Raw genomic sequence first — 14,873 nt, forward strand, 5'->3', positions numbered from 1 at the left:
TTCAGCTCCAAAATGTAGTCAGTAAGAAAGCACATTGAAAATAAAAGTCATCTTACAATATGATTAGAGTGCACTACTTACGCTGTAGGTGAATGAGCTGCTTTGGCATCTTAAATTCCCCTGGGTACACAGATTCATAGTAAGCGATGTTACTTTCTGCCTCTGGGACTGGAATAACCATGTTATCCCGCTTCTCTCCATATACCTGCAGTGCTGAAATGGCTCGCTGGAGATGATGTTCCTGGGAACAGAACAGGTAACATTTATTACCAAATTCTTCACCAAGCACAATTTACAATGGAGACCGGCGCTGACATTATATATGAAGTCTCTTCGCATAGCTAAACAATGTGATTATTGATAGGTCAGCAGTTCTAATTAAAGGGGCTGTGCCACTAATATAAATGTATTCTGCCCAATAGATATCCCTCTTACATCACTTTCCCCAAAACTGCCCTATTCAAAAGTCATTAGATCCTACTATTGCAGCCTGTGGCAAACATGTTTTGATATTCACATGCTGCAGGTTACATCCTGCATTGGACGCACAGGCATCATTGGTGAGAACAAGGGGCGTGGTTAGTGTCACATGATCTGATGTCAGGACACATCTCACTGCCCTAAGGCATGATGGGACAGTGGCCACGTGACAAATCAAAAGCCGGATAAGAGAAAACTGTAAATTAGGTGAATTATAAAAAAAAAAAAAAAAAAAAAAGAATATAAAAATCCAAAGGAGGAATGGGAGCTAGAGCAATTGATGACTTTACAGTGAAAAGTAGTCTATGGCACAAACTTGTGTGTGTGTGTATATATATATATATATATATATATATATATATATATATATATATATATATATATCACCATCTTTTCTGCAAGACACCAGCAGGTTTTGCCTGGTTGCCTGGTCCTCAGACATTAAAAGGTTTGTCCCACCTTGGACGTTTATGGCACATCTACAGCATATGCTATAAACATCTGAAAGGAGAGGTGCCTAGAAGTGGGAGCGCACGTATTCTGTGGATATATGCCGTAAATGTCCAAATGGGACAAACTCTTTTAAACATTTCTATCAAGCAAAATAAACAACTTTTTTTGTGTGGTTTACCTTGGCCTGTACTAAATCATCTTCTGCACTGGAATCATTATTGTCCATGTACAGAGGCTGCATGTAAAGCTAACACAGGGTTTTCTTTTTGGCATACACAATGCACACATATTTGGGATTTCTACGCCAACTTTTGGGTTAAATAGTTATTTAACTATCTTAAAACTGCATAAGGAAATGGGGGAAGTGATGTATTTTCTCCTGTTTCTGATAATTTATCATCCAAATTGGACCTACAAAATTAACCGATATCTACTCCAGTGTCAAAGAAGGAACAGGTGACTGGCAATAAGGCCGATCACGGACATTAATCCATCAGATGCTGTGATCAATTGGTTCCATGGCTCCACCTGTGGTGCTGCAGTCTATGGGACAAGCGATCTAAGACCCCTTGCAGACGAGCGTGTCTGGATTATGTCCGGATGTGTTCAGTGAAACCTTCGCGATCGCCTTCAGTTTTTATCACACGGGTGCAATGCAATTTACTGCGTTTTGCACGTGCGCGATAAAAACTGAATGTTTACAAACAACATCTCTTAGCAACCATCCGTGAAAATCGCATTGCATCTGCACTTTATGCAGCACCATTCACTTCTATCGCAGACTATAGAACATGCTGCGATTTTCACACAATGCAAAAGTGATGCGTGAAAACCACCGCTCATGTACATAGATCTATTTAAATAAATGGGTCCGGATTCCGTGTGGGCGCAATGCATTGGCATCACACATTGCTCCTGTGCGGAAAACTTGCTCGTGTGAAAGGGACCTAAAGATCGCATATTCTAGTCCTCTAGTTATTGCCTTTTTTGCCCACTTGTCCAACTTCAGGAAATGCTATATTAGATATTTTGACACCTAGAGCCATAAGATTGACAGAGGCTGGAGCGTTGGTAAGATGGCACAACACGTCAATAAAATATCTGCTCTGATCGCTGTGGCAATTAATGACAAAGCGGATTCTGCACAGATGGCCTTAACTGCAGCCAGATGCTCTACTAACAAATGGTAATCATCGCATTCTACAAACTGTCGAGCACATACTGTAACCTAATAATATAGACAGTCAATATACTAACAAAATATAGGTCAACCATCAAACAACGTGGATTTTCTCTACCAATTATAGTTCTTCAAAAGGTTTATATTTAAATTCAATTACTAAAAACTCAAACCCAGTACAAAGACTACAGTTCACTCCAGACCTCTGCACTGACAGGGCCGGTTGTGATCACCTTTTCACCGTCTGGTCCTTTCAAAGTGCATAGGGCGCATCAGCTGCAGAGAAAGCAGATCCTCTAGGTATAACGGTAACGTCCCCGTTTCTCCTAGAGGCTCATTTGCATATATAAAACATTTCTCAGCAATGCGGGCACATATGAACATGGGCCAACACAGATGCCTTCAGCTGCCAAGCGCCCATGTAACAGGTCAGCCAGTGTCATAGGGACAAACCTGCTGACAGAGGCCATTTAAAATGTATAAATTGCAAGTTTTACTGAATCTTTTCCCACAAAACTGCAATCTGCTCAGCTCCTCCTGCCTGCAGATTACATTGCATTTTGTGCTGACATATCCTATTTAAATACTTGCCGTGAGCTAAAATAATCAGGGCTGCAGCGTCACAACATTCAGGGCGCAGCATGAAAAGTTCTGCTTCCTGTATTGCCATGTTTCCAGGGAGAGATGCAAGTGGCAAATTTTACTAAAACATTCGTTGACCGATTCGGACATCAGCACCTGGATCACAGAGATTTCTGGTCTATTTAGTTCTTATAAATATGTGCATTTAGGCAGAGCTGACCTCTGCACACCATGAAATGTGTAAGGCTACTTTTACACTGGCGTTTTGGCTTTCCGTTTGTGAGATCCGTTCAGGGCTTTCACAAGCGGTCCAAAACGTATCAGTTTTGCCCTAATGAATTCTGAATGGAAAAGGATCCACTCAGAATGCATCAGTTTGCCTGCTTTCCATCTGCATTCCGCTCTGGAGGCTGCCTGCAGCATTTTGCTGTCCGTCTGACAAAACTGAGCCAAACGGTGACAATAGGAAACTGATCCGTCTCCCACTGATTTTCAATGAAGTTCATGACTGAGTCGTCTTGGCTTTGTTACAGATAATACAAACGGATCGATTCTGAACATATGCAGATGTTTGTATTATCTGAACGGATCCGTTCATGACAGATGCATACGGTTGTTTTATTGCAACTGATCGGTTTTTGCATGATGGATCTGCCCAAAACGCAAGTGTGAAAGTAGCCTTACTTATTAGATGACGTGTCTCAGAGTCTGCTTGAATCAGACTTTTAGCCACAAACAAATCTTTATGCATTTTTTTTTTTAAACTTCATGCTTCAATGCAAAAATGTTAAACCTGACCTGGCAGCAAAAATGGTAAAAGGAGCATCTGGCTTAGGAACTGACCAGACCAATCCTTGGAGCCTGTGCCCACCTGTCTGTAGTCCAGCCGTTTCTGGCCACATTGGTCGTAGCCTTCACTGGACCGAGCCACCCTATCATTAACCTCAGCAGTCACATGCTAGACATCTCGCTGCTGGTGACTGGCAGCAGTCATGGGACCAAGCCACTTCTGAACCGGTTGGCAACAGGAGAAGTTACGGCACAGAAAAGGGCAAAACTGTTTGTTTTTTTTTACATTCGGGTACAGGTCCCGAGGACCAGGTTCGGTTGGACAACCCCTTTAAGATGCTTCTTCTACTGTTTGTATACATTATATAAACCTGTAGTTGATGCTAGGGTTAGACAAGCTTTCTATCTAGCGGTTTTCAGAAAGAACTCCTGACAAGCCCTTTAAAGTCAAATTATAGGTCATTTTCTCTGTCGGAAGAATTGTAAGGACTACTGTTTAATATCACTCAGAAAGAACAGAGATTAAAATGAAAAACAAGGACAGACGAGACAGATCATTCTCTGTAGACTGACAATTCTGAAGCAGAACGAGGGTATCCTGACCGAAACAATATCATGTACGCTGACATAATTAAACTACTTTATTGTGGGTCTTTATAGAAGGAATAGATACTGTGATGCACTAGGAAACAGAAAACTATCAAATACACTTCACCCAAACCTGTAATGATTGCAGTGTGCTGCTTATAGGGACAGCAGCATCACATTTTATAAAAGAAATCTATTCACGCACAAGGAAACACGTGTAGGTGCTCTGAGGCTGCTGTAGTCAGAACATCTGGCTAAGGGTCCATATACACAACTGTATTTTATTTCCGCATCTGATGTACATTTTTGTGGACTGGACGTCCACCCATTAATTTCATGGGGCCACAAAAAATACGTATAGCACACGGTGTGCTGTCTGCATCCATGTGTCCGTTCTGTGGCCCCACAAAAAAGATAGAACATGTCCTATTGTAATCGGTTTTGCAGACAAGAATGGGCACTTTTTACAAGGGGTTCACACAAAAAACCATTCTACACGTCATCCGTATGGTCGTGTGAATACATCCTGAGGCTATGTTCACATATCTGTCAGGTAAATCCGATAGTACTGACCATAATGGGATCAGGGGGGGGTTTTAAGTATAAATGCACGCAGCGATATTTGTCCGGCAGAAAGTTGGCATTTATGCCAGAAAGCAGCCGGATCTCCTTGTAGTCAATGGGGATTTGGCAGTGTGGATGTGAATGTAGCCATGACAAATAATGCTCAGGCTGGGTTCACATCTGCGTCCTTAATTCCGGCAGTCTGTCCAGTTTCTGTTCCCATGCTTGCTGAGTGGTTGTGCTCCTTGTGGTGCAAAAAATCAGAGCTCTTCTATTCCTGGTCTTTCCCCCTTTTACACACAACCCCCCTTCACACTCATTAAGGCTCCTTGCAGACGAGCGTGTTCTCCCAGCCCGACAGGGGGTCACAATGTATTTGATGACACTAACAGCATTATGTCAGTGTCCTCTAATACATTCCAGAACTGTAAGGGCTACATAGCATAGGAGATCAGGCCGGGAGCTGCGCTGTGGACTCGCAGCGTGACACGTGCTTGTCTGCAAGGGGCCCAACAGCCTCACAGACACACTGAGGAGAAGACAAAACTGCAGCTGCACCCTTCCTCTTGATCTTATATTTAGTATTGAACATCTCCAGAAACCTTGCAGTAAAGTAAAGGGGTACAGACAGGCTGCAGGGAAGATAACCCTTTTACCTAATGTAATTTTCACATATCTGTGTTTGAAAATTAAATCACAAACCAATGGATAAAAGTTTCCCAGGGACAGGATTAAAAAAAAAAAAAAATTTTATTTGTGGATAAAAATTGTATCATAACCTAAAACCATTTTTGAACATTTTGTAGTGCCCATAAAACAGAAATCGGTTTCCACCCTGAAGGGGAGAAGAACCAGTTGGAGGGCTAAGCCTTGCTTTGGCTCTCATACATGCATTGTTCTTGATGCAATTATGTACGAGCATACTATTGTGCTGAATTGTGGTATAATTTGTGCCAAAATACATACCGTATTTATGAATTAACTTTACCTTGTTCACAGAGGTTGCATGGCTTACGCCTCATGTACATGACCATATTGTCCGCATTTTTTCAGATAAGCACACTAAGGCTACTTTCACACCTGCGTTCGATCGGATCCGTTCTGAACGGATCAGCTCATATTAATGCAGAAGGTGGCTCCGTTCAGAACGGATCCGTCTGCATTATAACTCAGAAAAATGTTCTAAGTGTGAAAGTAGCCTGAGCGGATCCGTTCAGACTTTACATTGAAAGTCAATGGAGGACGGATCCGCTTGAAGATTGAGCCATATGGTGTCATCTTCAAGCGGATCCGTCCCCATTGACTTACATTGTAAGTTGGAACGGATCCGCTCGCCTCCGCACGGCCAGGCGGACACCCGAACGCTGCTTGCAGCGTTCAGGTGTCCGCTCACTGAGCGGAGCGGAGGCTGAGCGCTGGAAGGCGGATGCATTCTCAGTGGATCCGCCTCCACTGAGAATGCATTAGGGCCAGACGGCTGCGTTCAGGGCCGCTTGTGAGCCCCTTCAAACGGAGCTCACGAGCGGACACCTGAACGCAGGTGTGAAAGGAGCCTAACCCATTACTTTCTATGCACAGGTACGTATTTTGTGGATACATGTGGCCAATCCTCAAATTATCGACCATGTCCTGTTGTGGTCCACACTGTGGACAAGAATATATGAGGACTTTGTGGGAAAGGGGCATGGGGTTTTCCGGTAATAACTATATATTTTATGTAATGTCCCCAGCCAGCTCCTTGAAAAAGAAGATTCATACATACCTGCCACTCTGGTCCTTCGCAGTGCCTCCTTCTTCCTGTCATGCATGGTCACATGCACCACTCCAGCCAATGACCACCAGTGGCCACAAACAGCACATCACCACTGAAGCCAGTCATTGGCTGGAGTGGTGCATCTGACCAACAGTGCGGGGACCAGAAGACAGACAGCGAAGGAGTGGAGCGGCATGGAGAAGGTATGATTAATTTTTTTTAGGAGGCACACTGCAGGCATTACATAAATGACAATTACCAGAAACCCCCTTTAAGCTTAAGGGCATCCCTGCTGCACTATTTTGTCCAGTAAAACGCTGGACTCCCAGATGGTAATAGAGGACAATAGTCCTTGGGGCCTGTTGGGTGGACTTCAATTCTGGCACTTCCATTTCTATCCTGAATGGAGCAGAAAACCGGAAAGACTAGCACACAAGTGAATATATTACAGTATATTCCACTACCCAATTTTCAGGCCAATTACAAGGAAACAAACGTCATGGATCTGCAAAAACGCTTCCGTTACCATAATACAACCACCTGCATCCGTCATGAACAGATCCGGTAGTATTAAGTCATATATAGTCAAGACAGATCCGTCATGAACTCAATTGAAAGTCAATGGGGGACGGATCCGTTTTCTATTGTTTCGGAGAAAACGGATCCGTCTTGCTACACACCACATTGCAGACAGAAAACGCTGCTTGCAGCATTATTCTGTCCACGATGGGAGCGCAACCAAACGGAACGCATTCTGGTGCACTCCGTTTCGTTCAGTTTTGTCCCCATTGACAATGAATGGGGACAAAACAAGCGTTTTCTTCCGCTATTGAGAACCAGCAAATGATAGAAAAAATGTAACCTGTAAAAAGATTCGGATTGCCCGATAAACGAGTGTTTGCCAATTGGCAGGTGTAATACACTCTTTACACAGCATAGTAAACATGTCTTTCTGATCTCTTGCCTGCTGTATGTATTTATGTTTTCTCATCTACACTACTGATACACTAAAGTGAAAAAAAAACACCAAACAAAAAAAAACAAAAACACAACACACCTTCAAAACTTAGAGGTATTCAGATTTTAATGATTACATTTATTTTAGAGAACAGGATGTTGAACAATTTGTTTTAATATACATTAAAAATTTTGCTTGCAGACCTTCATTATAGCTATTGTAACCTCTTCTCGAAGGAAAAAAAAATATATAAAAAAAAGCCCATTTTAGTTATGTAAAATACATCCATAGGATAGCTGGATAGGATTAAACATGGAGTCAGTCATGTGACCCTCACAAGTATCATGCTTCTTGGCTTTCAGTTAACTGACCAGGTGCACCATAGTATTGTACTGAGGAACAGAACATATATAGTATACACAGTATTACTGCCTGCAGCAGTATCTCATCACGTCTGTCAGTGTCTGAGTCAAAAGATCTGTTCTTTATTTATATTTTTTTACACTAAACTTTAACATGACAACATCACCTAGAGACAGGCAGCCATTTGACAAATCACCTACAGACAAGTAGCCCTGTAAATACAAAGTGATGTAGTTACTGTAATAATCACAATAAAAAGCTTGATTCCACCACTAGTCCTATTCAATTATCACACGAATGTGTCCTGTGTGCACACATGTAACGCTGCTGCTTACCGAATATCAAGGATTACATGATGTGAAGAGCGTCATATGACTGATGCCATTTTTGGTAGAACATTGATACATTACACAGGACTGATACATGGGATATACCATTGTACTGCACATAGGGGGCCAACCGCCAGATATAAGAAAGGTATGTGTGCAAAATAAAAAATACATGTATTTGAAAATTGTATGATTTCCTAATATATATATATAAAAAAAAACGTGAATACCCCTTTAATGCAATTGACAAAGTATAAACTGGTAGTGAGTGGTGCTTGGTCAATGATCACACAAAGTGGTTCCCCCCTTATTTTTGGGTTCTACACCAGTGTATATGTGGAGTCAGGGTCACATTAGTACTGGGTGGCTTCTCCCCTTGCTGTGATACAGGATGGCAACCTGGCATGGTAAAGGTCACACAGATGCTGGAGTGGATATCATCCTTTTTTTCATTCCAACTCTTTCAAGTTGGACCTGAAGTGTGGACATGCGTTGGAACGCCACAACTTCTAAAGGAGTCAAAAAAAAAAGGCAGTAGGACTGGTCCCAGACCTACTGCAGACTGGTCACTGTTTACTCCAGAAATAACAGACAGGAATGGCCATGGTAGCTTAAGGCCAAGTCAGATACCAGATATTGGTTCTCCGAGTCTCCACATTATGTATGATGGCAGCAGGCGTTCTTCACTTATCCTGCAAACTCTGATGCGGCACAATTAAAGTGGGAGCTCACCTTAGGACATTTCCCGACTAGTCATGCAGACATGTCAGAAGGCGTCATCAACAGAGGTCTATGAGAACTTGTCAATCCACATAAGGAAACCTGCCACCTGCACTGAGGACAGCATAGTGTACTGACAAACCCACGGATTTCAGAGGTTTGACACTTCTTTCACTTCAGAATTTCTACAGTAGTGATGTGTGAACTCCACAGTGTACACCAGCACTGCTAGTCAGAGGAGTCTCACTGCTAACGCCTTTAGATGATTTTTGTCAGCTCTCTTTTCTGTTACACATAGGAAAGAAACCTCAGACTTGTCTCCCCTGAAGTGTGAGCCAGCTGAGAGTACTCACTGCCACCCCAGAGGCGACAGTCACTACACTATGCTGCCCTCAAAGAGAGCAAAGTGCAGGTAACAGGTCCCTTGAACGTTTCATTTATCAAGAGGAAAAGCCTATTGAAAACCGCTCATCTGAAGGGGATAGGTCCCCAAGGCACAAAGATAGTGGATTCAAATGTAGCAACCTCTCTAGCTTCCGTTGAAGCTGAATTTGGCCCATCTGAAAACATCACCTTAAATTTTAGGACAATCCAAGACATGGAATTGCACAAAACTGAAGTTGTACACATACCATATTATTCTCATATAACAAAAAATACTACTTTAACCTCTATCACATTCATGACAAAGTCTGCCTGGGGAAACGAGCAGGTCTGGTAAGGTCCCTTGCACATAATATTCAGGTTACCTACTGTCTTATATTTTCTTTTTGATCAAAGGGAGGATTAGATCTGAGCACAAGTGAAGAAGAAACATTTGCTAATCATTCATTAGGGAATAAATCCTAAAGTAAATGTGCAGTTCCTGGGACACCGGAGGATGGGGCATGAGCTGTACCTGGGGAAGCACGCTATAGGCCAATTACCAGCATAGCCTACAATCTAAAACAAAGTGATGAAACTGACTGAAATCAGGAGAGGAGGTGAGACCGCTCATTGGGCACTGCTGCGCGGAGACTTGCTTTTCTGTTACTGCAATAAGCATTAGACACAGACTGACTATTGCAGTACAGCACTGCCATCACACCCCATTTTAGAAACATCTTTTGTAGGTGCTCAAGCCAGCCATACAATATCAATAGTTGTCTGCTAGCTGACTACCATCTCTCATGACTCTCCCCCCCCCCCCCTCCCTATGTTTGCCAATGGGAGAGATTTATCAAGACTGGCATTCCCAAAACACGAGTTTATTAAGACACAGGTCTACGTCCGGCAGGGACTACAGCTATAACTTCCAGCAGTTTCTGGCGAAAGTTATAGAAAATCCGGTGGGCCAAGCAAAGGCTTACCTCCTTTTCCTCACCACTTTGGAAAAGTGTCAAGAGACCTAAAAAGTTGCAAATTGTGACGGACTTTGATTTCGTGTGTATGGCTAGCTTTCGAAACAAATCTAAAAGCTTCAAAATTGCAGTTACACCAGCTGTCTGAAAAGACTACTTGTAAGAGAACACTGGCTACAATTTTACTGAGAAATCCGCTTTCATCTAAAACTACTACTTAACCCCTTAAGGACTCCGCCCTATTTCACCTTAAGGACTTGACCATTTTTTGCAAATCTGACCAGTGTCACTTTAAGTGGTGATAACTTTAAAATGCTTTGACTTATCCAGGCCATTCTGAGATCTTTTTTACCAGTTTCATGAAGTACAATATGTGATGGAAAAAACAAAGTAAAAAAAAATAATTTTTATTTATAATAAAAATACCAAATTTACCCAAAATTTGTAAAAAAAAATACCAAGTTTCAATTTCTCTACTTCTATAATACATAGTAATACCTCCAAAAATAGTTACTACTTTACATTCCCCATAGGTCTACTTCATGTTTGGATCATTTTGGGAATGATATTTTATTTTTTGGGGATGTTACAAGGCTTAGAAGTTTAGAAACAAATCTTGAAATTTTTCTGAAATTTTCAAAAACCCAATTTTAGGGACCAGTTCAGGTCTGAAGTCACTTTGCAAGGCTTAAATAATAGAAACCACCCAAAAATGACCCCATCCTATAAACTACACCCCTCAAGGTATTCAAAACTTTAGGTGTTTCACAAGAATTAATGGAAAATAGAGATACAATTTCAAAATTTCACATTTTTGGCAGATTTTCCATTTTAATATTTTTTTTACAGTTACAAAGCAAGGGTTAACAGCCAAACCAAACTCAATATTTATGGCCCTGATTCTGTAGTTTACAGAAACACCCCATATGTGGTCGTAAACTGCTGTACGGGCACACGGCAGCATAGCAGAAGGAAAGGAATGCCATACGGTTTTTGGAAGGCAGATTTTGCTAGACTGTTTTTTTTTTTTACACCATGTCCCATTTGAAGCCCCCCCTGATGCACCCCTAGAGTAGAAACTCCATAAAAGTGACTCCATTTTGGAAACTACGGGATAAGGTGGCAGTTTTGTTGGGACTAGTTTAGGGTACATATGATTTTTGGTTGCTCTATATTACACGTTTTGTGAGGCAAGGTAACAAGAAATAGCTGTTTTGGCACAGTTTTTATTTTTTGTTATTTACAACATTCTTCTGACAGGTTAGATCATGTGATCTTTTATAGACCAGGTTGTCACGGACGCTGCGATACCTAATATGTATACTTTTTTTTTTATATGTAGGTTTTACACAATGATTTCAATTTTGAAGCAAAAAATAAATCATGTTTTAGTGTTTTTATAGTCTGAGAGCCATCATTTGCTAATCACACTTTTTGTGATTAAGGTGACAAAAAATTGTTTTAGCACAGGGTTTTTTTTTTTACGTTGTTCATCTGAGGGGTTAGGTCGTGTGATATTTTTATAGAGACGGTCCATACGGACGCGGTGATACCCAATATATAAATAAATAAAAAGTATACATAAGTTTTACACAATAACAGCTTTTTTTTAAACAATTTAAAAAAATGATGTTTTAGTGTCTCCATATTCTGAGCCATATTTATTTATTTTTTTGGGCGATTGTCTCAGGTAGGGGCTCATTTTTTTGCGGGATGAGGTGACTGTTAGATTGGAACTATTTTGGTGGGCAAACGCCTTTTTGATCGCTTGCTGTTGTACTTTTTGTGATGTAAGGTGACAAAAAAAGTTGTTTATTTAGCCCTTTTTTAAATTATTTTTAGCGTTTATCTGAGGGGTTAGGTCATGATATGTTTATAGAGCTGGTCGATACCCAATATGTATACTCCCCCGGCCCCCCCTATTTTTTACTTGAACTTTTGGGGGTCTAATCCCCTTTACAATGCATTCCAATACTTCTGTATTGGAATGCACTGACTGTATGAGCAATACAGTGTGTATTACTCATACAGCTCACAGGCTCATCACCGGAAGGCAGCACAGATGCCTCAGGAAGGCATCGCACTGCCTTCCATGCCATCGGGTCCCCCCTACAGCCGCATGGGGACCCAATGGCACCGCCGCCCGCCAGATAAGGTAAAACCACAGGTCGGAATTAACCTGCGGTTTGCGGCGATCGCCGCAGCGTTGTGACAGGATGCCCGCTGAACGATTTCAGTGGACATCCTATTCCGATTAACCCCCACCGCAATCGCGTTTTAAAGTTAGGGCGTACCGGTACGTCCTGGTTCCTTAAGGACTCGGCAAACATGGTGTACTGGTACGTCCTAAGTCTCTAAGGGATTAAGGCTCCATTCACAAATGGGTCCGCAATTTTGTGGAACGGGTGCGGACCCATTCATTCTCTATGGGGATGGAAGGGATACGGAGAGCACACTATGTGCTCTCCGCATCCGTATTTCTGGAGCGCGGTCCCGATCTTCCAGTCCGCAGCTCCGGAAAAAAAAAATAGAACATGCCCTATTCTTGCGGAAAAGAATAGGCATTTCTCTGGGGGTGCCGGCCGGGTGTGTTGCGGATCTGCAATACACTACGGACGTGCGAATGGACCCTTAATCAGATCTTAAATTTAAAAACCAGTGGCTGAGTTACACAGCTTTTCCATCGATTTTCAAGCCAATTATCTGTAACGAACGTTCATATGAAAGCTCGTTCTTGAGAAGAATCGACTGTGTAAAGGAGCCGCAGATCACCTGATAGATGAGCTAAATGCTTGCTCATCAGGTGAAACAATCTTTTGCGCTGACAGCTCAATTATCATTTCTGGGCAGCAGATCATGATGTATGAACCGCGATTTGCTGCCCAGAAACAATGAATCTGTATGAGGACAAGCGATGGCAGTAGCGATCATTCATTCCCATACAATGGAGGTGATCACTACATGTAAATGCAGCTTTTTACCTCCACAGATGAGCAGCCAATTATCAGGACGGAACACTTAGGGCTCAAGCGGACAAGAATAGGACATGTTCTACTATTTAGTGGGGCCATGGGACGGACAAACAGATGTGGACAGCACTCGTGTGTGCTTTGCGCACTTTTTGAAGCCCCACTAAAGTGAATGGGTCCACATCCAAAAATGCAGATCAGATGCTGACCCAACACATGGCCGTGTGCATGAGCCCTTAAAGGGAATGTGTCATCAGAAGATGACCTGCTGTTTAAATCACTTTTTTATGTTTAATATATATTAAAATGTCATATTTTTATATTTAAATAAGTGGCAGATGGGGTTTAACACTGATAAATGTAAAGTTATGCACATGGGAAGGAAAAATGCAAGTCACCCGTACATACTAAATGGTAAAACACTCGGTAACACTGACATGGAAAAGGATCTAGGAATTTTAATAAACAGCAAACTAAGCTGCAAAAACCAGTGTCAGGCAGCTGCTACCAAGGCCAACAAGATAATGGGTTGCATCAGAAGGGGCATAGATTCCCGTGATAAGAACATAGTCCTACCACTTTACAAATCGCTAGTCAGACCACACATGGAGTACTGTGTACAGTTCTGGGCTCCTGTAAACAAGGCAGACATAGCAGAGCTGGAGAAGGTCCAGAGGAGGGCATCTAAAGTAATAACTGGAATGGGGCAACTACAGTACCCTGAAAGATTATCAAAATTAGGGTTATTCACTTTAGAAAAAAGACGACTGAGGGGAGATCTAATTAATATGTATAAATATATCAGGGGTCAGTACAGAGATCTCTCCCATCATCTATTTATCCCCAGGACTGTGACTGTGACGAGGGGACATCCTCTGCGTCTGGAGGAAAGAAGGTTTGTACACAAACATAGAAGAGGATTCTTTACGGTAAGAGCAGTGAGACTATGGAGCTCTCTGCCTGAGGAGGTGGTGATGGTGAGAACAATAAAGGAATTCAAGAGGGGCCTGGATGTATTTCTGGAGTGTAATAATATTACAGGATATAGCTACTAGAGAGGGGTCGTTGATCCAGGGAGTTATTCTGATTGCTTGATTGGAGTCGGGAAGGAAGTTTATGTTCCCCTAAAGTGAAGAAAATTGGCTTCTACCTCACAGGGTTTTTTTTTTTGCCTTCCTCTGGATCAACTTGCAGGATGACAGGCCGAACTGGATGGACAAATGTCTTTTTTCGGCCTTATGTACTATGTTACTAAACAGACCTAAAATACTGCAGTTTTTGCACTGGCTACTATCTGATAATTGGAGCCACTTTTTGGTCTGTACAGATCACTTTACTGCAGTTAAAGGGGTTCTGCGCTTTCATTTAACGACACCCAGGACACCCGCCGATCAGCTGTTTGAGAAGGCAGCGGCGCTCCAGGCTTCTGTTTATCGCCGGGACGCCGGCCCACTGACGTCACGAATAGTATCAACTAGCGTGGGCGGGGCTAAGCTCTGTTCCATTCAAGTGAACAGAGCTTAGCCGCGCCCACGCTAGTTGATACTAGTCGTGACGTCAGTGGGCCGGCGGCACGGCGGTAAACAGTGAGAAGGCCGCAGCGCTGCTGGAGCGCCGCTGCCTTCTCAAACAGCTGATCAGCTGGGGTCCTGGGTGTCAGACCCCTGCCGATCAGAAGCTGATGATCTATCCAGCATTCCGCTGACTGCAAAACACCCAATGGTCGTGTGGCATGAGCCCTCACTCTGCAGAACTCTCAACTGCTCCTCCAGGGGAGAATTGCCTCATAGGCTTTTTCAAAGGCC

The 14,873-nt window shown here is 42.5% G+C and overlaps 1 protein-coding gene across 3 annotated transcripts in view; it reads right to left on the minus strand.

Moving 5' to 3' along the window:
* EPC1 (enhancer of polycomb homolog 1) overlaps positions 1-14,873 on the minus strand; it is a 95,382-nt gene that overhangs the window by 39,912 nt on the left and 40,597 nt on the right. For all 3 annotated transcript variants that reach the window (XR_006389949.1, XM_044293132.1, XM_044293131.1), the window contains one exon: positions 82-241. Coding sequence is in view for 2 of the 3 variants with exons in the window: in XM_044293132.1 (XP_044149067.1) it covers positions 82-241 (160 nt within the window). In the remaining variant the exon portion in view is untranslated. The remainder of the gene's footprint in view (positions 1-81; positions 242-14,873) is intronic.

Source organism: Bufo gargarizans, chromosome 5 (assembly GCF_014858855.1).
Source record: "Bufo gargarizans isolate SCDJY-AF-19 chromosome 5, ASM1485885v1, whole genome shotgun sequence".
NCBI classification, from domain to species: Eukaryota; Metazoa; Chordata; class Amphibia; order Anura; family Bufonidae; genus Bufo; species Bufo gargarizans.